Here is a 25,046-nt window from a genome sequence, read left to right as displayed (position 1 = left end):
GAAAACCCAGTTCAACGCCTTTGTAAACAGTAACCAAAATAATTGTATAAAACAGCAGTACTAGAGTGATATCCAATTGTATCCCAAACTGCAAAGTCCCTATACCAAGTACACACTATAGTATAATGGAGTATAAAGAGCAGCAGGTATATATGGCACTAATATATTCCTACAGTGGGTAACACCATATAAATCATATCCTAAACCTATTTTAAACTGCTCCCAAGTATATCATAGTACCTAGATAGTAAAACATTGCAACTCACCCATGCCGCTAATAGCATTGTTTACTGGACCTCGAGCGCACTTTCGCTACTTCCTCAGGGGGCTACTATTGCTGTGTATGTGCCTCACTTTTATGGGGAGAGACTGGTGACCAACTTCCGGGACGCCATATGAGCTTCCTGGCGCTCCACTTTCAAAGCGGCGCATGCGTGCCACCGCTGATCAGTATCACGCCATCACTACGATGCGTCATCCTGCCGACGGGGCCGTGACCATGCATCAGCATTCAGCTATTGTCTATTCTTTCTATGGAGTCCACACGGAAACGCATTGCCATCTATGAGACAGTGTATTTCCGAGCGCTCCTAGCACTGACATATTCTGCTGCGCTCCCCGGTCGGGGCAATACCCGCATGGAAATTGTCCGTGCAGACATTACCCGTTTGAACATAGCCTTAGTCTTTCCAACATGATATAATTGTGGTGATGCCTCATGCACTGACTATGATTATATAATGTGAAAGACTAAGGAAATCCTGAAAACATGATCTGTTGGGGGGACTTGACCGCTCTTTTGTAAGTCAGGTCTGGGCTGTTGTAGATTTGCCACAAATTGAGGGTTTTGCAACAATTCACAAAAAGTTAACCAGACTATGGCATTGCTACCCAATTTTAGAAAAAGCTTCTCAAGCACAATTCACTGAGGAAAGTCTCCAAACAGCAACTGAAACAAGTCAACGGCAGAAAAACAATAAAACCATCAATAAATTCCCCCCTTGTGTATCTGTAGGTGAAAGATTCTTTTTTGCACATGAAGGAATTGTGGGAGGGCAGCGCCCCATCTGTGCAATCTAAAACCAACTTCACAAAAGCAGAGAAAATAATTCAAAAATGTGTAATCTGCCTTTATTCTTGCTAAAGTGTAGACATTTGAAAAGCCAATATAACCACTCTCAGCATTAGTTTTCCCTTGGTTTTCTTTCCTGCGTTTTTTTTGTGTGATTAAAAACGCCAATGCAATTTCTTGCGTCTGACATTTTTCTGGCGTATTTTTTCTGGCGTTTTTGCATTTGAGTGGAAATTGGCCCCTTTTGGCGTTTTTTTCAAAATTTGTGGGGTACCAGAAAAAAAAATTAAAATAAAATAAAGGATGCAGTAGTAATGGAAAAAAAATGTGCGAAACGTTATAATTTTTATAACGAAATTTTAATACACTTTTAAACAATTTATGTGGGCGAGCAGGGCACAAAAAAAAATATAGCCGACAATAATAAAAATGTAGTGTGTGTGTGTGTGTGTGTGTGTGTGTGTGTGTGTGTGTGCGCGTCGCACCCCCCACCGTAGTACTGGGCGGTATACCAGATACCGTTTTTTTTTTTCCTCCCACGGTATGGATTTTTGCCCATACCGCTATACCAGTCTGGCCCCTCCCCCACCCTCCGTGTCAATAAAAAAATGTAAACTTACCCGTAATGGGGGTGGTCTGGGCCATCCATCCTTCGTGTAATGTCTGGCGGCATTCCGGGTGGAGGGTGAACCGGTCCGGGCTGTACTTCTTCTCCGGGGGTCCTCTTCTCCACTCCGGGCAGGCTCTGGCCTAGTACGCTGCATAGACGCCGCTATGCCGTGACGTCAGGTACGTCACTGCGCACGGGCGTCACTGCGCAGCGGCATCTATGCTGCGTTACTAGGCTGGAGCCTGCCCGGAGTGGAGAAGAGGACCCCCGGAGAAGAAGTACAGCCCGGACCGGTTCACCCTCCACCCGGAATGCCGCCGGACACTACAGGAAGGATGGATGGCCCGGACCATCTGACAGGTAGGGGGAGAGAAGCGGGTGGCGGCCTATGGCACCGCAAAAGCCACTGCAGTGCATTGATTTAAAGTGCCCGCTTTAAATCAATGATCTGCAGCGGTGTCACGGGGGGATAAATAGCCGATAACTTATACCGGAATATCTGTATAAGTTATCGGCTATCGGCCCTAACCTCCACCGATTATCGGTATCGGCCCTAAAAAAATGATATCAGTCGATCCCTACTATATATATATATATATATATATATATATATATATATATATATATATATATAATATACATTTTTTTTTTTTTAGGTAGTACTACTACTCCCAGCAAGGAATCATTGTTCATGATGGGAGTAGTAGTTACTGTACTAATAGACAGATTGCAGCAAGTGTCACTCCTGACACCCGCTGTGATCCTCCTGTATAATGTATAGATGCGTCCGCTGCTCGTTTATGGTCCCCTGCACTGACATATATATATATACACCTATTCGTATTTCCCGCAGAGAGCTTTGATTGGCTGGAACCATCTGGCCAATCACAGCTCTCTGTGGGAAATATGAATAGTTGTGTGTGTGTGTGTGTGTGTGTGTGTGTGTGTGTGTGTGTATATATGTATATATATATATATATATATATATATATATATATATATATATAGCAGTGCAGGGGACCATAGAAGAGCGGCCGCATCTATACATTATACAGAAGGATCACAACGGACATGGGGTGATCTGTCAATTAGGTCAGGTACTACTACTCCCATCATGGAACAGTGTGTTCCATGCTGGGAGTAGTAGTACTACCTAAAAATAAAAAGTGAAACACACACAACATTTTTATTATTGCCGGCTATTTTTTTAGTACCCTGCCCGCCCACATAAATTGATCCCTGTTTATTAATTATAAATTTATAATTTCGATCAAATAAATTTTTTTCCATCACTACTGTATCTTTTTTAATATTTTTTTTAATGGTACCCTAAGAAATTTTATTATAAAAAGGTATCTCCATCACTTTTTTGGATCGCTAAAGTCCAGAAAAGAAAACCGCCTGTAAAAATGCCAGTTAAAACCCACATGGTGTTTTACTAGACTTCTATGGGAGAAAGAAAAACGCCATAGGCTCAACATGCTGCGACCGCCAAGGAGCTGAAAAATGCTAAAAAAGTGAAAAAAACGCCAAAAGGATAAAATTAAAATAAAAACTCCAAACTAAAAAAACGCAAAGTGGAAAAAGAATTTAGCGATTTCTCATTGATATCTCATTGATATCACGATTGTCACGATCTTCAATCTAAATAAAACCAAATATTAGGGCTGTATAGGAAATTTGTACAATTATTTTGTAATGTTTAGTGATATGGGAATAAGTGAATCTAACTAATTTATAAACTATACTGTGTTGCTTCTTTTCTTCAGGACACCGGACAGGATGCATCACCAGCCTCCAATGCAGCAGGGAAGTCAAAGGTAATTATCTGAGCTGTAATACTGCACACAACCTGAAGACAGAAGTGGTGCTGTTTTTAGAAGAAATAAGCTCTGAATTTTCAATCCTAAATAATCCTTTTAATGATTCCAACAGAAACAGGTTTACTTGTGCGACCTTCATTTGGTGCTAATTAGGGCTCGACCGATTATCGGTTTGGCTGATATTATCGGCCGATAATCACAATTTTGGACATTATCAGTATCGGCAGTTACCTTGGCGATAATGCCCCACCCCCCGGCCAGAGAGTACCGCCGCTGCCCCATTGCCTCCCCCCATCCTCTGGCCACATACCGCCGCCGCTGCCCCCCATTGCCTCCCCCCATCCTCTGGCCACATACCGCCGCCGCTGCCCCATTGCCTCCCCATCCTCTTGCCACATTCCGCCACTGCCCCATTGCCTCCCCCCATCCCCGGTGTTATAATTACCTGTTCCCGGGGGTCTGCGATAATTCTGGCTCCTGTGCTGTTGCTGTGCGCTGCACTGCGTAATGACTAGTGACGTCCCCAAGCGACGTCACCGTCAGTGCGCTCAGTGACAGCGCAGGACACTGTCGGAGCCAGAAGTATTGCGGACCCCCGGGAACAGGTAATTATAACACCGGAGATGGGGGGATGTGATGGGGCGGCGGCGGTATGTGGGCAGAGGATGTGGGGGGGCGGTGGTGGTATGTGGGCAGAGGATGGGGAGGCGATGGGGCAACTGTGGTGGTTAGACTCAGGACCCCAGGACAGACAGGGGAAGAGAAGCAGGCGGCGGCGGTCTCTGGCCCGGCAAAAGCCGCTGCAGTTCATTGATTTAAAGCGCCCGCTTTAAATCATTGATCTGCAATGGCTTCTGCCCCGCCGGGGGTTGAAATAGCCGATAACTTATACCGGAATATCGGTATAAGTTATCGGCTATCGGCCTGAAAGTTGACAGATTATCAGTATCGGCCCTAAAAAATCGATATCGGTCAATCCCTACTGCTAATATTATCTCTGACTGATATTCTTTATTTCCTATTTGATGATATTAGGACTAGATCTTACAACTATTATTCACAAAATTGTTTACTATGAATTAAAACATAAGCATTCAAGTATTGGAATGCCTTTCATAGACACAAAGGTTTGCCAATGTATACTGTGAAGTGTTCCTGTCAGGCCCATTGACTTTAATGTACCAAACATATTTTAATAGTGACTATGTTTGGTCAATATTCCGAACATATAGAGGAGAATTTATCAGTGTTGGTGTGGGTGAACATAGTATTGACATACTTACACAATCCAGGGAAAACTGTTTCCTTTGTGGGAATCAAATGCACAGCAGATCACACTTTTAAGCTCTGCACAGATACATTATACATTTAGGAAATTAAAAAAACATAGCCAGTATTTAAAATACAGTTCAAGTCAATTGTCCTGCGAGGAATACATTGTACACGGTATAAGTCATCACTCCTTCTTGACAAGTTGTCAATGCGTACTTGCAACACGTACACAAAATGTGGTGGGAATGGGGCCATGAATAAATAATTGATACAGGGCACATGTTTAGAATATATATTGGTTGTTTAAAAGTTTTTTTTCCTTAGTAACTTTTAAACAAAAGACCAGCTTCACTACAAAGTAATAAAATGTAAGGATGCTGGAGAAAAAAAAAGCTATTATAGTTTCATTAATCCATCTTGTTCATGTGATGATCACACATGGCTCATAACATTACAGTGTATTGGAGATCTGTTCTGTAACAACCTATGATGTGACCTGATCTGATTTTTACTCCTTGGATGTAGATAATAAATGTTACTATTAAAAAAAACTGCAAGCAGAGATCTTGAAAACTATTAATACAGAGAGTATATTGGGAATCTACATTACTCAGAGAGTAAGCTTTGTTTGCTGACACCATACACTATAGTTAACTTTAGTAGATTGTAGACATGAGAATTTATTCTTATTCTTGTTCATGTTACTTTTAGCCCATTTATATACAATACAGGTTTTTGTTAAAACATTTGACAGTTACAACATTTCTATGATTTTCTGTATATTATCATAGAAAAATAGTTATGGTATATATCTTATATGTTCACCGCCACCCAAGAGGTTTCATGTAAGGTGTTTTACAGCTGGACTCCCTGCCTAAAGAAGATCTCATCAAATTTGCAAAGAAGCAGATGATGATTATTCAGAAAGTAAAATCGAGATGTGCAGGTATGGATGCGGCATATAAGGGGTGTTATGTTTTAGCCATAGACAGAATTTCTTTGCTCTAGCCTGTAACTGGATTTGCAAAGTATTCTAATTGTTGGGAAACTTATACCCTATTAGAAAATATGGTAGGAATTGCTATAGTTAAAGCTGAGCTCATGACCCAGTCATCCATCTGATGCTAGTGGACACAGTTTAATTCTTCATCTGCCCTGAAGCAAAGCTGAATGTTTCCCCTGGCAGCAGTTCCTTCTCAACTGTTTGCTTAAAAGGGTACTCCGCCCCTAGCATCTTATCCCTTATCCAAAGGATAGGGGATAAGATGTCAGATCGCGGGGGTCCCGCAGCAGCACCCTGCTATCATTACTGCACAGAGCACTTGTATTAAAGAAAATTTTTTACATATAAGATGTATATAAACACATAGACCAGGTGCAGCCTAGTATGATGTCCGTAACAGTAACCAATCAGGTAACAGTATAGGTGATATCAGTGTCTGACAAACGGGTAACTTCCTTCTTCTTTGCGATGGAATATCAGATGAAGGATCAACCAGAGTTAAATAATCGCAGATAAGAACTCATGAGAACAGTTGAGAGAAGAAAATTCATGGCATCTCATCGATAAAAGGTTGGTAGGAGGAGTGGAGAGGGGATGATCATTGTTGAACTGTAAAGAAAAATAAAGAGTTACAGGGATGGGATCAGGGAAGGATAATACTCGCGTCTTGTCTTTATTAAAATCCAAATTTTCTGTCACCTAGGATAGGAAAATTCCCAATTTTAACCCCTTAACGACGCAGGACGTATATTTACATCCTGCGCCGGCTCCCGCTATATGAAGCGGGATCGCGCCGCGATCCCGCATCATATCGCGTCGGTCCCGGCGCTCATCAACGCCCGGGACCCGCGGCTAATACCACACATCGCCGATCGCGGCGATGTGCGGTATTAACCCTTTAGAAGCGGCGGTCAAAGCTGACCGCCGCTTCTAAAGTGAAAGTGACCCGGCTGCTCAGTCGGGCTGTTCGGGACCGCCGCGGTGAAATCGCGGCGTCCCGAACAATTGACAGGACACCGGGAGGGCCCTTACCTGCCCCCCCGGTGTCCGATCGGTGAATGACTGCTCCGTGCCTGAGATCCAGGCAGGAGCAGTCAAGCGCCGATAACACTGATCACAGGCGTGTTAATACACGCCTGTGATCTGTGTAGAAGATCAGTGTGTGCAGTGTTATAGGTCCCTATGGGACCTATAACACTGCAAAAAAAATGTAAAAAAAAAGTGTTAATAAAGGTCATTTAACCCCTTCCCTAATAAGTTTGAATCACCCCCCCCCCCCCCCTTTTCCCATTAAAAAAAAAAGTGTAAAAAAATAAAATAAAATATGTGTGGTATCGCCGCGTGCGTAAATGTCCGAACTATAAAAAATATATCATTAATTAAACCGCACGGTCAATGGCGTACGCGCAAAAAAATTCCAAAGTCAAAAAAAGCGTATTTTGGTCACTTTTTATACCATTAAAAAATGAATAAAAACCGATCAAAACAAAAATCATACCGATAAAAACTTCAGATCACGGCGCAAAAAATGAGTCCTCATACCGCCCTGTATGTGGAAAAATAAAAAGGTTATAGGGGTCAGAATATGACATTTTTAAACTTTTAAATTTTCCTGCATGTAGTTATGATTTTTTCCAGAAGTGCGACAAAATCAAACCTATATAAGTAGGGTATCATTTTAACCGTATGGACCTACAGAATAATGATAAGGTGTAATTTTTACCGAAATATGCACTGCGTAGAAACGGAAGCCCCCAAAAGTTACAAAATGGTGTTTTTTCTTCGATTTTGTCGCACAATGATTTTTTTTTCCGTTTTGCCGTGCATTTTTGGGTAAAATCACTGTCACTGCAAAGTAGAATTGGCGACGCAAAAAATAAGCCATAATATGGATTTTTAGGTGGAAAATTGAAAGGGTTATGATTTTTAAAAGGTAAGGGGGAAAAAAACGAAAGTGCAAAAACGGAAAAACCCTGAGTCCTTAAGGGGTTAAGGCAAAACAAGACTCTTCGTATTATGCTAGTTTAAAGCTAGTCATATAAATACAACATTTAATTGACAATATAGAATAGTTAAATTGTTAGGTTATAACAATAGCATAGAAACATGAGATTCTGGTCTAAAATCAAAAGTTCTGAAAGTAGAATCAGAAGACCAATTAGCTGCTTTCAATAGGTCAGAAAGTGATTGAAAAAGTTTGGTGGAAACGGTACCCCTGAAATAAATACAATATAAATAATTAATAAATCAATTAATATAAAAATGGGTTTTATATGAGACAAAAATTGTACTCATCTAGACACTGCTGAGCAGAAAAGAAGGAAGTTACCTGTTTGTCAGTTACTGATATCACCTATACTGTTACCTGATTGGTTACTGTTACGGACATCATACTAGGTTGCACCTGGTCTATGTTTATATACACCTTTTATATGTTAAATTTTTTCTTTAATACATACAATATCTATTTGCTGCATAGTTCAGTAAAAGAAGTTTACATAGTTCAGTATGAAGCGTCTTGCCTTGCCTTAAAATCCTGTTAAAACTAAGCGAAAATAAGTCCTATTGCCAGTAACCTACTAATAAGGACAATACAAATCTATATTGCATTATCTTAACATGTTTAAAGGGGTACCCCGCAGCCCTAGACATCTTATCCCCTATCCAAAGGATAGGGGATAAGATGTCAGATCACCGGGGTCCCGCTGCTTGGGGCCCCCGGGATTTCGGCTGCTGCACCCACCTGTACGACTTCCACCTCACACTGGCAACGCTGGAGGCTTCGGAGCCCGATCACAATGGCGGACGAGCGTACCTCCCATAGACTTGCATTGAGGGGGCGGGGCTTGATGTCACATGGGGGCGGAGTCGTGACGTCACACTCGTGCGCAATTGTGGTCGGGCTCCGAAGCCTCCAGCGTTGCCAGTGTGAGGTGGAAGCCGTACAGGTGGGTGCAGCAGCCGAGATCCCGGGGGTCCCCAGCAGTGGGACCTCGGCGATCTGACATCTTATCCCCTATCCTTTGGACATCCTGCCACGGAAAGAATAACCTTGCTGGTTCCTTCAGCCGAATCTGCCTGGAATACATTGCCATCTATTGAGACGGCAGTGTACGAGCGGTCCTAGCGGTGACTGTCGATGCTGGCCGGCGCTTTGAATCTCTGAATCGGAATATTTTGGTCTGGAGATTCCGTAATGTAAACCTAGCCTAAGCCAACTATGGCCATGTTTACACATCGTTCTATTGTTCTCAATGGAATTCTGCTGCACTATGCATACGGTGGAAACATCTGCGGAAATTCTGCAGAATCTGCTCTGAAATGCATTGCCATCTATGTAGTGCATTTTTAAGCGATCCTAGTGGCAGCATGTTTTGCTGGCGCCCGCTGTTTGAGTAATGTCTACGGGAAATTTTCCAGGTGAAGGTTCTGAAATAATTCAGCCATGTGAACATAGCCTACGGGTATTACAATGTGATCTTCTGATTGCTAAAAGAATGTTTGTTTTTTTCTTGGGCATAGATACCATGGGTATAGGTTTGTTGCTACTAGTAGGCTGCACTAAGTAGGAGGCTAAACAGGAGCATGGCAAACTACACCTGGCACTGAGCTAATCAGTTTTAGCTTATAATAGCTGGGCTGTTAAAGGCAGGCCTCCCTTGGCCGGACCCTGCACCTATAACAACAGATAAACCTAGCTGTCTGTTTGCCTGTATGTGCCCACCTTGCCTCCCAGAACTGGTTCATTGCAGTGTGGCACTGTGCACCCCTCCTTTTCACTTCCTTCTCCTTTTCTTTGTCATTGTGCATTCAACTCTGCGCTTACCTCTTTAATTTAGTAGGTTGACCACCTTTGTGGGTGATCTATCAGAATTGCTTGACCTGTCATCACTTTTTTTGATTTTCAGATTTAGAAAAAGAAGTGGAAGAATTGAAATCTAAACCAGTTACAGGAGGGGCAGATGATGTTGTACAGGTATCATTGGAATCATCGTATATTTTTTTTTATTTTTTTTTGTGCCATTTTTTTATGTCTTGTCACTACTCTGCCAGGTATTTTTGCTGGGCAAAATAGCATTCTAACAAAAATACCCAGTAAAAATAGAAACAATAAAAATATTTATAATAGAGTGTAGGTGTCATTGGAGCCAGATGCCCATTAAGTGACTCTAGCATACAACGTCCTACAGTTTTGTGATGTATTGGAAAACCATACATTAATAGTACAACAAATACAGCAAGAATAAAAAGGGAAAAGTCCTAAAAAGTTTGGAACAGTACATAAATCTTCTCAATTACCTCATAATTGTATCAGTAAATGTCAAAGTCATATGTCCCAAATTATGGGAAAAGGTGTAGTTAGTCAGAGTGGCTAGAGGCTAACTAGCCCAAACACTTATCTATAAGTACCACCTACAGGCTCTCAACTATTCACTGAAAGATATCTATATTACTTGTCCATATCATAGACTCACCCATAGCTAATTGCTGCCACTACCGGCCCTGACTTACATTTTGTGTAATTCACGAAATGTATGTTGGGGCTGGTGGCTGCAAAGTGGTAAGGTATATTGCCTAACGTCCATGCTGTGTGCATAGAATTCATCTGTATTTATTTATTTTTTTTAGGCACTTACTGACAGACTGGATGCTGTTCTCCTGGAAAAAGCAGAAAATCATCAACAGTTGGTTTATATGAAGAAAGAATTTACTAAAGCAAAAGAAGAATCTGAGGTTCTATCTTTTTTTAAATATTTATTTAGATTTTATATATAAGAATAACAATGGTCTCCTACAATGGTTTTTACAAAGCTGCTGTAATTTAAAGCCTTACTCAGAATTCAATGCTACAGACAGCATGGACATTTCACTGCACTTGGGGTACCAAAACTGCTGTATAGCATTATAAATTTATGCAGGGAATATTTAAAATCCTGGTTTCAAGTAGCTTCACCCAGACTTAACACCCATTTGTTGGTGGTAAGTGTGTTTATTTGTTGTTGTTTTTTTAACAGGTTCCAGGAGAAAAGCAGCTTATTCTCGCCAGCTATTAAAGCGAAATTGTCATGAAGAATATGCTTGTGAAGCTGCACACACAGTGCACTTGGGCTTCACAAGCATATTCTAGGCATACCTTTAGTGGTATGCTAGGCTGCTTTATACTTACAGAATTAAGCTTTATATAACCCACAGGAGTCAGGCTGATGGTCATGGAGGCGGAGCCCGGGGGTCCGCTCTGCTCCAGGCCGGACCGCCTCATTCTGCCTACGTTGTTCAATTGATTGACAGGAAGGGCTTGCCTGCCGACAGCAGCCCTGTGTAGCTCTGATGTCCTGGCTGTCAATAAACTGTGCGACGTAGGCAGAAAGAAGGGGGGTGGCTAGGAGCAGAGTGGACCCCGGGCTTCGCCTCCCCGACTGTCAGCCTGACTCCCGAGGGTAATATAAAGCTTTATTCTTTAAGTATAAAGTAGCCTAGCGTACCACTAAAATTATGCCTAGAATATGCTTGTGGAGCCCTAGTGCACAGTGTGTGCAGCTTCATAAGCATATTTTTCGTTACAGTTTGGCTTTAAGTGTTCAAGTTTAGAGAGGATATGGGAAAGATTGCTTTTGGTAATGTAAAAATAAAAAGTTGGTACTTGAAAAGCAATGAAGAAAAAAAATAGCTGGGAGAATAAAGGCCCAGAATCCATGCCAGGGAAAGAGCATAAGATGCGACAGCATGTCATTTGATCCCTCAGTGAGCCATGTTGTCTCAAGATTTATTTTACAGTGAAGTATCTATGCAGAATGTTTTTCACAACTTGAGAGAGAGAGAGAGAGAGAGAGAGAGGCATTATTCTCTAATAAGTTATATCACAAAGCTTTATTACTTTTTACATTTTCTTGTACTATTTATTTTTAGAAACTTTTAAATTCAGCGCATATTTAACTTAATTACACATTGTGTTTTATAGGCTGCTTTCAAGAGAGCTAGTGAACTTCAACATCAGCTGGAACAGTCAAACAATAACCTGTTAGAAGAAATAGCGGTATTAAAGAATGACCTATCACAGTCCCAAATCAATCACAAAGAGGATATTGATACTTTAAAGAAGGAACTACAAGATGCCCTTAACAAACAAAAAGAGTTAACTGAGAGACTGAGCCAACAAGAAGAGCAAGATGCTCACATAAAAAAGCTAGAGCAAGGGCTTCAAAGTATGTGTCAAGACTATGAAGAAAGGATATCTAAGTTGCATAAAGATGTACACCTTGTTACAGAAGAGAAGAATGAGGGAATCGCCAAACTCAAAGATGCCCAGGCAGCTTCAGAACAGTACTCCTGTGAGATCCAAGATCTCCATGCAAAAATTTTGGAGTTACAAGCTCGGCACAAAGAGGAAGTATCAAACCTAATGCACGAGCTTCAAATCTCCACCAAGGAATCTGAGAAGGATAAAAGTGCATTGCAAGACATCATTAATCAATCTCTAGAAAAAGAGAAAATATTGCAGGAGGATAATAAATCAAACCTGAAGAATAGTGATGTATCTTATGAGCAAAATGTCACATCTCAAAGTGAAAATGATGTCCCACATTTAAAATTTGTTGTCAAAGAATTGGAGTCTCAACAAAGTCTCTTAAAAGATGAACTCACCTACATAAGCAATGTGAAGATTAATCTGGAGAGGCAAGTGCAGCACTTGAAAACTGAATATTTCCATGAACGAGAAGAATTAGAATTTAAGATCAATGAACTTCAACTTGCTATAGAAGAGTATAATAGTCTAATAGAAAAATTAAAGGCAGAGCTTGAGTCTACTAAAACAGATAATAAACAGCTGGCCCAGCAAAAAGCCATTGATATCCAGAGCATGAGAGATCAGCACAGGAAAGAAATGTATGAACTTAAACAAACAATAACATCGCGTTTTGAAGATGAAAGAGTATCTATTGCCCAAGAAACGCAGATTTTAAAAGAACAGTGTGATAAACTCCATCAAGAAAAAGATGATGCTGTGAGTAGCTATGAGAACTTGCGGGAAACGTTTGTCAGTCTCCAGGCAGAACTTGAGGATTCTGCTGGGAAGATCAGCCGAGAGTTTGAAACTATGAAGCACCAGCAGGCCACAGATGTTCATGAACTTCAGCAGAAATTGAGAGCTGCGTACAAGGATAAAAATGAACTCCTTGAAACCGTGAATCAGCTACAGAGTAAATGTGAACAGTGGTCATCAAAAGAAAAAGAATATGAAGAACTTCAACATAAGATCGCTAAATTGCAACAGAATAATGAAGACTATGTAACCTCTTTGCATCAGAAGGAGGAGTTTATAAAAGAACTCCAGCTTAAAGTTGATGAAAATTCTAAACACAATGCGGATCTAGCTGTTCTCAATGAAGAGGTCCAGAAACTGCAAGAAATGTACAAGAGGGAACAAGTCAATGTGGAGGCATTGCGTCAAGAGGCTGAGAGCCAGGCTATGCTTAATGCACAACTACAGAAAACAGTGGAGGACCTGACACAGAAACTTCAGGAATCTACCTTATCATCCCATCAAACTGACAGTGAAGATCTCCGCCTCAAGGTTACTTGGTGGCAACAAAAAAATGAAGAGGTCACAGCTACTTTGTGTGAAAAAGAAGAACTGGTAAAAGATCTTCAACTGAAAATAGAGGAGACAACTAAACAAAACACTGCGATATCTTGTAGCATGCAGCAAGCAAATAAAGAACTTCAGGAAATGCTCCAGAATGAGCAGACAAAGACTCTGAACTTCCAGCAGGAAGCAGAGATCCGTGTCAAGCTCATTGCACAGTTGGAGCAAACCGTTGAAGAGTTGACTCGGAAATTGAGCAGTACTGAGCAGAGTTTGGAGGAGATGAAAAATCTCCAGCAGCAACTAAACACCTTGCTTCTCGAAAAAGAGAAGATCGAGGAAGACTCCAAAAAGTGGCAAAATGAAGTGTTGCAACTTAGTGAAGACAAGGCAGTCCTTTCTAAAGACTTTGATAGCCTTACTTCTGAACACAGTCAATGTCTCGCTTCTAGTGAGGAGTTAGGTGACTTGAGAAAGAAAATACAACTGATAACAGAGGAGAAGGATGAAATAACTAGGCTTCTTATGAGTAAAGAGCAGAATATAGAATCATTTCAGCAGCAGCTTTATATTCTTCAGGACATACTGACCATTGACAGCGGAGATCAAGATTTTATTCCAATGCTTGAAAATATTAACAAAGCAGTTCTCCAGCTAAAAGAAGAAAAGGAAAATATTCTGTCACAGAAAGAGGAGACATCTGTTCAGCTTGAGAGGCTCCATGAAGACTATGAAATACAGTGCTCAGAGCTAAGAGCTCTAATAAGTGACTACTCTAAAGAAAAGGTACTATTGAAGGAAGAGCAGGAGGAAACGCTTAGAGACAAAGAAGCACTCCAAAGAGATCTCCTAGAGATGAAACATGCGCTTGAAAAATCCAAACTGGAAAATCAAGATTTACTTTCTAATGTAGAAAGTTTAACTTCAGAGCTGAATGCTGTACAGAAGGAAGCACAAGATGATATAAAGGTAGAAAACAAAGAGGGTACTCTGACGCAAGAAGTGACTAGTGATGAGGTAAGGCCCACCAAATGACACCTCCATGAAAGGAAACAACATCTAGGCTACATGGGAAAGACTGTATTTTTGGGATATTTTGGCTCTTGCAGAATGCTTGTCATGTAGATTGTTCACTCAGATGCATTTGGTACTGTGATATACTTAACACCTGAATGCATCATACGTTATCTACGTTACTACTGTTACTGTTTATATTTGCCTCAATAATGGTTGATGGAAAGAGGCATAATGACCAGAGGAGACTATGCTCTTAGAGTGGGATATTCCCTTCTCATTTTGTTATCCCCTATCTACAATATAGGGGATGTAATACTGATCAGTGTCCCCACCAATTCATAGAATGGATGTAGAATGTTCAGCAGAATGAATGGCGTACACTGTGCAGACACTGCCACGGGGCTTCTAAACATTGCGGAACAGATAATAATAATTTCAACTATAGATGACATGTGAGGGAAGAAATGGTTACTGATGCCTTAGGTTTGCAAGGTGCTGTGTGAGCGGAAAGGAAAAAAACAGAACCATAACAATGGAAGAATTACACTTAGCACTGAGCTGCTGTTGAGAAGCTAAAGGAAGGGGGAAATTACACTGTAACACAGGATAGGGGATAACTATCTAACATCTGAGACCCCACAATCTCCAGAACAAGGCCACTGTTTCTCAGATGTATGAAGGGGTCTGCCGGCTAATTCATTGCCTATGAGAGTGCCAGAGACACCAGAATACAGCACTCGGGTATCTTCGGTGCCCCCATAGACAATGCGGGAATTGGCAGATAGCTCATGCTGTCTACTGCTCCAAATAGCGGAGACAGTTGGGCCCCCATTCTGGAGATCGTGGGGAGTCCCAGCGGTCAGAAACTCCATGATCAGGTGATTATCCCCTATCTTATGGATATGGGATAAGTAAAAACCCCTTTAAGTCACAGGAGTGTTCCCTGATAGCTTCCCCCGCCTTGCAGCTCTTGATTTGATAGATCTCTATTTATACACTGATGGTAAGCGAACTGTCAGCCAAGCCCAGAGACCACCGAAATTACTATTTACCCTGTTTCCGACTGCTTTTATAACTAAGATTTCTTCACAAAGCTTATTGTAATTAGGGGGCCTGTCTTTGTTTCATTCTGTCCATGGTTCGCATAGCAGAAAATATTTAAGGGAAAATGTCACAAAGAAAATGCAGTCCATTCTACTGATGACATGTTATAGAGTGGGAGGAGCTGAGCGGATTGAGACATAGTGTTGTGAGAGAGGATTTAGCATAATGTGTAACTTATTGCTTGTATCCTTGCCCAGGTTGCGTGTCCAGTCGGTGATCCTACTCAGTATCTGACAATGTATATGCATAGTTACCAAAATAACTCTGTCAAGTAGGAGTGTCTACTGGACTTCAAAAGCATATAAAGTGTTGGGATTTCAATCAGTAAATTACAGGTTATTCTCCTTTTCCCCTTAACATTCTGTATTAATCTGCTCACCTCCTCTTGCATTTAACTATGCTGTCCGTAGATCAGATTGCATGTTCAACAGGGTAGGTTCTCCTTATCAAAGCAGACATGAAAAATGATTTTGTGATGCTAAAAACTAAATCTTTGCACCTGAAAAATCAACGCCTCTTTACATTTCTTTAATTCATCTTAACCATATGCCATTACAACCTTGGTGCATCCTAGAGGCGACAGAGGGAGCCTCCTTAAATTTAGATGCAGCGACTAAAGGGTTAAATGGGCTGTTTGAAGTTCTCTTCAGTTATCTTCAGTCCTGCGAAGCGCGTAGTGTGTCTGTAGATGGTGTCAAGGGGTTAATACCATGAGATGTGTGCTACATTTGGAATATAGTGTTTCTATAATTATGACTTTCATGTCTGTTGCTTTGTAAGTTATTACGAGGATACATTTATTACCACTTACTGGAATGTGAATACTTAATGCATTCCCAGCTATTAAAAGCTTGAGATGTAATGTTTCCTCCAAGTTGTAGGGTCTAGGCAATAATGCATCTTCATGATTTATGTAATGAAAAGCAGCAAATTTACATTCACTCTAACACCTGTCACAACCTTTTAAAACCTATTTTTTTTCTTCTTTCAGGATTTGGTTTCAAAAGCATTGGATAATCAACAGAAATCTCTTATAGCAGAGCTTCAAAATAAAATGGGTACAGAAATACATTTGGTGATCTATTATGCCTTATGAAATTTCCCTCTTACTATGTCCTAATGTTAATGTGCCCATGCTTATTAGATGGATGTTAGCTGAACCCATTGATATCAGTGGTATCGGTCAATCGTCTAATGTGTGTGTGTGTCTCCAGACATAGGCTTTTCTACCAATTTAAGGAACACTGGGGGAGATTCATCAAGACCTGTGCTGAAAAAAGTTGACCAGTTGCCCATAGCAACCAATCAGTTTGCTTCTCTAATTTTTCAGAGGTCTTTTTTCAAAATGAAGGAAGCTATCTGGTTGCTATGAGCAACTGGTCAACTTTTCCTCTGCACAAGTTTTGATGAATCTCCCCTACTAATCATATAAATTAACCCCTTAAGGACATTGGACATATATGTACATCCTGATCCACTAGGACTTGGTGCACCAGGATGTACATTTGCATCCTGTACATGACGCAAGCACCGGGACAGTGCTCACATCATGCACGGCAGGTCCCAGCTGCTATCAGCAGTCAGGGACTTGCCAATAATGGCGGACATCAGCGATTGCACTCATGTCCGCAATTAACCCCTTAGATGCCATGATCGATACAGATCACAGCATTTGCAGCAATGCAGGCACTGCCGCGGGGATCCGATTATCCAAGATGGCGGACCAAGGTCCTTTGGATAGGGGATAACATGTCTAGGGGCGGAGTACCCCTTTAAAAGGGAACCCATTTCAAAATGCAACAGCTGGGACTACAAGCACCACCAGCAAACAGCTGGTTTTGTAGGGAAAATCTTTGGCCAACCAGGTATTGGGTTTAGTTATAGGTTTAAATGGCAATCATACAGATTAAAATGGCTTTCCTTATAATGCAAGCTTGGCTTAAGTCCGCCAGTTTGGGAGGCACTCAACGTTGAGCAGCTTTCCATTCTGGCTCATATGCCATAATAGGGCATATGGACACAGGGCCGTTTGAAGGAATTTGGGCCCCGGTTTGCTTGGTTTGCCTGTCCTTTAGCGAGTTGCCTGTATGGACAAAAATTGTCTTAATAAAAGAACTCCATCATCAAGAAGTGAGTGAAAGAGAGTGAGGCTCTGCTGGACCTATGAGAGTTATTTGTTATACTATTTTTGTATAGCTTTTTGTAAACTGGAACCACTCAAAGTTCTAGTGTTCTTGTACCCATTGTTCAAATCCCCATTGATCTTGCTCTCGCTGCTTCATTATAAGTCTATGGGGCAGAAGACAACCCAACCCCCCACCCCAAAGGTTTTTTTGTTTTTCTATTGTTTTCTTGTTTTTGTTTTTTAAAGTGACTGGTAAGCATTGAGACTTTCACTGTGATTTATTTTTTGGTTTGTTAGTTTTTTTCCTTTTTATGGCAAATAAAAAAAAACATTTTTCTTATTCTCTTTAATTCCAGAGAATCTACAGCGAGAATCTAAGGATAAAGAAGAGAAGAGTAATAAGATTAAAGCAGTTGCTATTAAAGCAAAGAAGGAGCTAGACGCCTATAAAAAGGAGGTATAAAAAATGTAAACAAACAAATATTGGTGTGTGTTTACTGGCTGATGTACCAACACCACTATGACTTCCCTGATATTTCTCCAAGTTGCCTTCTCTTTAAATGCTTCAGTCAGTGTAGTAATGTGCCTTAAGACCTGTATGCATAATATTCATGTGTTAATATGTAAAATACCTTTTGATCTATGTATTACTGTTTTCAATCTTTTTGCACTTCTCTTGGAGGGTGGGGGTGTTTCTCCAGGAGCATGATGGGCTCGTTTCCTCCCCACTCCCTCTCCTCTGTCATGAGATCTGCACAAACATTTTTACATTTGCACAGCTTTTTGCATAAAGTTCATGCTCTATATAACTAATGCAGCCATGTGGAACCTATATGGTGCTAAACTCAAGAAATACGTTCATAAAATGACCAAAGAGAAACCATTCTGCATATAAATAATAATTTAGCACCTTGTATTGCTTGTCATTGTGCATGGGAAAAGCTCCTCTTCTGAAAAGACTGCAAGCTGTATCACATTGGTGAAAGCTGGCTGATACACTACACTGAAGTACAGCAGGGAGCAGAGCAGGGGGAGATCCACACCCCTCCTTTTCCTCCCCTAAGAAAAATGGTCCTGTATCAAAAAGGCATGATTTCCAGGGATTGTTTGCAAAATTAAAGAGACAGAGACGGCCACCGAAAATTATCGGCCGAAAATGGCCCTTTCGGCATTTTCAGCTGAGGGAATGAATTTTAAATTGATAATTTTGGGGGGCATGGCTTAAGCCCTAGAGGAGGCAGGGCGTACAGGTACACAGGTGCACCAGGACGTACCTGTACACACTGAGTCCCACCGTGCCTATGACGCTCGCATCATAGACCGCAGGTCCTGGCTGCTATCTACAGCCAGGGACACGTCGGTAATGGCAGAGATCAGCGATCATGCAGATGTCCTCCATTAACCCCTCAGATGCCGTGATCAATATTGATCACTGCATCTGCAGCAGTTCCGGTGGCTGATCTGATCGCCAGCTGCACGGCCGCAGGGATCAGATCAGCTAAGATGGCGGCCGAAGGTCTGCTTACCCGCCTCCTGCTGCCATCATGGGGTCTTCTGTGGTCTGTCATATGCATATCACTGATCAGTATCTGTAATCTTAAGATTGCAATATATAGTCCCCTGTGGAGACTATAAAAGTGTAAAAAAATAAATAAATAATAAAAATAAAAAGTAGTTTTAATAAGTGAATAAGCCAATAAAAAACCCTTTTTCCTATAAAAAAAAAAAGTAAAAAATAATTAGGTGCAGAAATGTCAGCTCTATGATAATATTATGTTAATGATCCCGTATGGTGAATGGCGTGAACATGAAAAAAAAAACACCAAAGTCCAAAAATATATATATATATATATTTTTTTATCACATCATATATCAGAAAAATGTTTATTAAAAGCGATAAAAAAAAAAACATCAAAACAAGAATGGTACCGATAAAAACTACAGATCATGGCACAAAAAATGAGCCCTCATACATCCCCTTTTACGGCAAAATAAAGTTATAGGAGTCAGAAGAGGATCATTTTAAATATACCAATTTTGTTCAATAAAGTTTGATTTCTTATAAAAATAGAGCAGTATTAGAAAAACTATATGTAAATTGGGTATCATTTTAATCGCAATGACCTACAGAATAAAGAGAACCTATCATTTTATCCATTTTCCCCCACAAATAATACTTTTTTTTTTTGGTTACGCTGTTCATTTTATGGTATAATGAAAGATGTCATTACAAAGTACAATTGGTCACGCTGGATGATCGGATCGCCGCATCAGCATGGCGGACGATCCAATAATCCGTTTGTGTCCCAATGCTGCAGATGCCATGATCTGTAATGATCACGGCATCTGAGGGGTTAATGGTGGACATCCGCGCAATCGCGGATGTCCGCCATTACTGGCGGGTCTCTGGCTGCTATTAGCAGCCGGGACCTGCCGCGCATGACGCGAGCATCGCTCCTATGCTCTCGGTTATGTATAGGACGTAAATGTACATCCTGGTGCGTTAAGTACCAGCTCACCAGGACTTACCGTATATCCCGGCGTATAAGACGACTTTTTAACCCCGAATTTTCTTCTGAAAAGTTGGGGGTCGTCTTATACGGCGGGTATTGAGGTCCGGGATAGGAAAACTTCTGATTATTTGCCCAGGCCGGCTCCCGTGTGTGGCTGCAGGCGGGGGCCGGCCAGAGCAAGTAAAAACTAATACTGTATACTAAAAACCCCAGGGTGCTTCCAGATGTTGTGAAACTACAACTCCCAGCACGGCAAAGGCGGTCCGGGCATGCTGGGAGTTGTAGTTTTACAACAGCTGGAGGCCCCTTGGTTTTTAGTATACAGTATTAGTTTTTAGCTGCTGTGACCGGCCGTGCTATCTTAAGTGATCCGGTCACCACTCCCCGGTCCTGGCACCTACTGCTATGGTCCATAGGCCATAGCAGTAGATGGTGACCCGGGCCGGAGGTGCGGTGATCGGAACACTGTGGGGGCAGACCAGTACAGGCATACAGCCTGCAGCCATACACTGTATATGGCTGGAAGCTGTATGTCTGTTGGGGGGAGCTGCCGACACGTGTGGGGGGAGCTGCCGACACGTGTGGGGGGAGCTGCCGACACGTGTGGGGGGAGCTGCCGACACGTGTGGGGGGAGCTGCCGACACGTGGGGGGGGGACTACAAGGTACCGTACATCGCGGTCGGAGGGGTAGTCTTATACACCAAGTCGTCTTATACGTCGGCATCTACTGTACATTTACATCCTGCGTCGTTCTTAAGAGGTTAAAATAGACTCATAGGGGGACATTTATCATGGTGTGTTCTTAGAAAGTGTGTGAAGTAATTTATTTTTGCTTGTGTGTGACACATTTATTATACTATCACAGGGGTTTATAAATTTGGTGCACATATGCAAAAAAAACAATCTCTTCAGAACACTACTTTCTGTGAGACTTTTTGCACAAAAAGACTGTTTCGGAAAAAAAAATTTAAACTTTTTTCATAATGCTGTTCACAGCCAGTTTTTTAACCCCTTAAGGACGCAGGACGTAAATGTACGTCCTGGTGCGGTGGTACTTAACGCACCAGGACGTACATTTACGTCCTGTGCATAACCGCGGGCATCGGAGCGATGCCCGTGTCATGCGCGGCTGCTGATCCCCTCAGGTGCCGGGATCAATACAGATCCCAGCATCTGCGGCAGTGCGTGATTTGAATGAATGATCGGATCGCCCGCAGCGCTGCTGCGGGGATCCGATCATTCATAACTCCGCACGGAGGTCCCCTCTCCTTCCTCCGTCCGGCTCCCGGCATCCTTCTCTGGTCTGTGATCGAGCAGACCAGAGCAGAAGATAGCCGATAACACTGATCTGTTCTATGTCCTATACATAGAACAGATCAGTATTAGAAATCATGGTATTGCTATGAATAGTCCCCTATGGGGACTATTCAAGTGTAAAGAAAAAATGTAAAAGTAAAAAAAAAGTGAAAAATCCCCTCCCCCAATAAAAAAGTAAAACGTCCGTTTTTTCCTATTTTACCCCCAAAAAGCGTAAAAAAATTTTTTTATAGACATATTTGGTATCGCCGCGTGCGTAAATGTCCGAACTATTAAAATAAAATGTTCCCTTACGTTGAACGGCGTGAAAGGAAAAAAAAAAAAAGGCCAAAGTTCCTACTTTTTTAATACATTTTATAAAAAAAAAAATTATAAAAAATGTATTAAGTTTTTTATATGCAAATGTGGTATCAAAAAAAAGTACAGATCATGGCGCAAAAAATGAGCCCCCATACCGCCACTTATACGGAAAAATAAAAAAGTTAGAGGTCATCAAAATAAAGGGATTATAAACGTACAAATTTGGTTAAAAAGTTTGTGATTTTTTTTAAGCACAACAATAATATAAAAGTATATAATAATGGGTATCATTTTAATCGTATTGACCCTCAGAATAAAGAACACATGTCATTTTTACCATAAATTGTACGGCGTGAAAACAAAACCTTCCAAAATTAGCAAAATTGCATTTTTCGTTTTAATTTCCCCACAAAAATAGTGTTTTTTGGTTGCGCCATACATTTTATGATATAATGAGTGATGTCATTACAAAGGACAACTGGTCACGCAAAAAACAAGCCCTCATACTAGTCTGTGGATGAAAATATAAAAGAGTTATGATTTTTAGAAGGCGAGGAGGAAAAAATGAAAACGTAAAAATTAAATTGTCTGAGTCCTTAAGGCCAAAATGGGCTGAGTCCTTAAGGGGTTAAGCCAGTTCAGGGCTGGTGTAGATTTGCAGTGTTTACGTGGTTTGCGACATTTCATGCGACATTTGCATTTCATAAATCCGTTACCACTGCAAGTTGAAAATGCAAAAATAACTTGAGTAAGCGTGTTTTAACCTTTTTAGTGTCAGGAGTTAACGTCTCATACAAACTTGCCTAGGCACACAAAAAAGGCAAATGTAAGTACAAATAATAGCTCTAAATACAATGGTAAATATTCCCCCAAAGGCTTTCCTCAATGCGTGAGAAAAAATGGAGTTCAGCTCGATGCTTCTCCCAGATGGTGGGGGTTTCAGCACCCAGACCCCCACTGATCCAAACTTTTCAAGAGTTTAGTGAAATGACAGTTAAATGTCATATAAATTCAACTTAGAAATATCACTGATCATTGTAATCCACCTTTTAACAAGAAAGTCCTTGTAAAATTAAATCCAGGGTATTCAGTAATGAGAAATATGCTGCATTGATCTCATGTTAATTTAGTCTCTTTATTTTTGTACATTTTCTTTAAGGTCCTGTCAATAAAAGAAGAACTAGAGCGAGTAAGAGCAGAAAAGCAGCAACTGACCGCTTCCATGAAGGATGTTGTTCAAGGTGCAGAAAGTTATCGGGTAAAAGACCTTTATATTAGTTAAAGTTATTTCACATTTGGGTAATATAGAGACATGGGGGGAGATATATCATTGAGTTTACCCCTTTTTCATGTGTATTTTTTTGCGCAAAAATCTGCGCAGTGACTTTCATTGAGTTTTTGTGCATCTTATTTGATAGAGCAAAAAGCAAGTACTCTATTTTTTAGTGTATTGTGGAATGCATTCTACAGTGGATACTAATTTATCATATGCGTTATCTTTTGTTTAGACAAATTTTTTTGCGCAAATGCGTTTTTTTTAACACAAAAATACACCATCAAAAAGGACATGTAGGAAAGTGGTCTACCGAGACAGCCGGGGGATGCAGGAGCTGTCCCTCACCACTGCTAAACTACAACTTCTCTCATCATGGGACAGAGTCTGTCCCATGATGGGAGTAGTTGTAGTACCGCAGCGCTGAGAGACGGCACTTGCACATCACCCCCCTCCCCCCCTGGCTGCGGGACTATTTTGGGTCAGTTAGGACTACTACTCCCATCACGGACATACTCTGGTCATGATGGGAATTATAGTCCAGGAGCAGATTGCAGCAGGTCATTCTCCGGAGACCCACTGCGATCTGCATTTATTAAGTTAACAAGCCGGCGGCACATGTGGCTACACTGTGCTCCCCGCCGGCTCCTGAATACAGCTGTCACATTTCATAATCCCAGTAGTCATAAAAGTCCCGCAAGCCAGGGTATGTGCAAGTGCCATCCCTCAGTGCTGCCGTACTAGAACTACTCCCATCAAGGGACAGGCCCTGTCCCATAATGGGGGTAGTAGTCCAAGGGCAGAGGGACAGATCGAGCTACACAGTCCAGGTCTGACTCTGTTCTCATTATGCGTTTTGCATAATGGGAACAGAGCCTTTCTATCAGTGTATTCCCAAACGGGTAGACTCCAGCTGTTGCTTAACTAAAGCCCCCATGATGGGATTTGTAGTTTAGCAACAATTGGAGGCTCCCTGTTTATGAACACACTGCACTATGTCCGCTCTCCCCAGGGGAGAGCGCAAAAAATTTACTAACCCATATTTCTTGTTTTTCTTTTCCTCTCATTTCAGATACCTGAATGCAGAGGACTACGTCAGATTCGGTGGACTGCGACGATGACCAGTGTTTTTTTTTTTAAAGTTTTTTTTTTCAATGTGTTTGTGTTTTTTATAATTAAATTTTCAGACTTACTCATGGAATCCATTACTAAGCCGGGGCTTAGCGTTAGCCCCAAAATCAGCTAGCGCTAACCTCCAATTATTACCCCAGAACGGGGAAGAGCCTGTACCAACAGCCCCGGAGCATCCAAAAACAGGCTGGCGTTATTTAGGCTGGGGAGGGCCAGTAACAATGATCCTAGCCCATCCTGATAACGTCAGGCTGTTGCTGCTTGGTTGGTATCTGGCTGAAAATAGCGAACCCTATGTATTTTTTTATTTTATTTTTTTAAATAATGACATTTTTATTTATTTATTTATCAGCCAGACACCAACCAAGCAGTAACAGCCTGACATTACCAGGGTGGGCTAGGACCATTGTTACTGGCCCTCCCCAGACTAAATAACGCCAGCCTGTTACCGCCTAGGCCCAGGAGCACAATTTTTGATGCTCCGGGCCTGTTGGTACCTGCTCTTCCTGGCACCCCTGTGGCGGTGGGTACCGGGGAGGAATAATTGGAGGTTAGTGCTAACTGATTTTGGGGCTAACGCTAAGCCCCGGCTTAGTAATGGATTCTGTCTACAAGACGGCTTCCACTACTTAGCCTTAAAATTCAATTATAAAAAACACTACATATTGAAGAAAAAATGTATTTAAAAAAAAAAAAAAACTCCCCCACAGCCCTCATTAACCCTTTTATTGACATTTAAAAAAAACGTTGTTCATCATCGCAATCCGCCAAATCTGACTTAGTCCTATGCATTCATGTATATAAAACGAGAAGGAAACAAAACCAATAATACTACAACCATTTCTCTCATTTCTACAAAAAGCTGGTTTGAAATTTTTTATGTAAACTGGACTCTCACCC

General features: G+C 41.3%; 1 protein-coding gene across 1 annotated transcript in view; it reads left to right on the top strand.

The window, feature by feature from the left end:
• Nucleotides 1-25,046, top strand: part of GCC2 (GRIP and coiled-coil domain containing 2) — a 99,317-nt gene that overhangs the window by 2,842 nt on the left and 71,429 nt on the right. Inside the window, exons 2-9 of the mRNA XM_056556026.1 lie at nt 3,452-3,502; nt 5,639-5,723; nt 9,689-9,756; nt 10,410-10,514; nt 11,740-14,382; nt 16,478-16,544; nt 17,968-18,068; nt 22,902-23,000. Of these exons, the coding sequence (XP_056412001.1) occupies nt 3,452-3,502; nt 5,639-5,723; nt 9,689-9,756; nt 10,410-10,514; nt 11,740-14,382; nt 16,478-16,544; nt 17,968-18,068; nt 22,902-23,000 (3,219 nt within the window). The remainder of the gene's footprint in view (nt 1-3,451; nt 3,503-5,638; nt 5,724-9,688; nt 9,757-10,409; nt 10,515-11,739; nt 14,383-16,477; nt 16,545-17,967; nt 18,069-22,901; nt 23,001-25,046) is intronic.

This window comes from Hyla sarda, chromosome 2, assembly GCF_029499605.1.
Source record: "Hyla sarda isolate aHylSar1 chromosome 2, aHylSar1.hap1, whole genome shotgun sequence".
In the NCBI taxonomy this organism is placed as follows: Eukaryota; Metazoa; Chordata; class Amphibia; order Anura; family Hylidae; genus Hyla; species Hyla sarda.
This window is presented reverse-complemented; position numbering and strand designations above follow the sequence as displayed.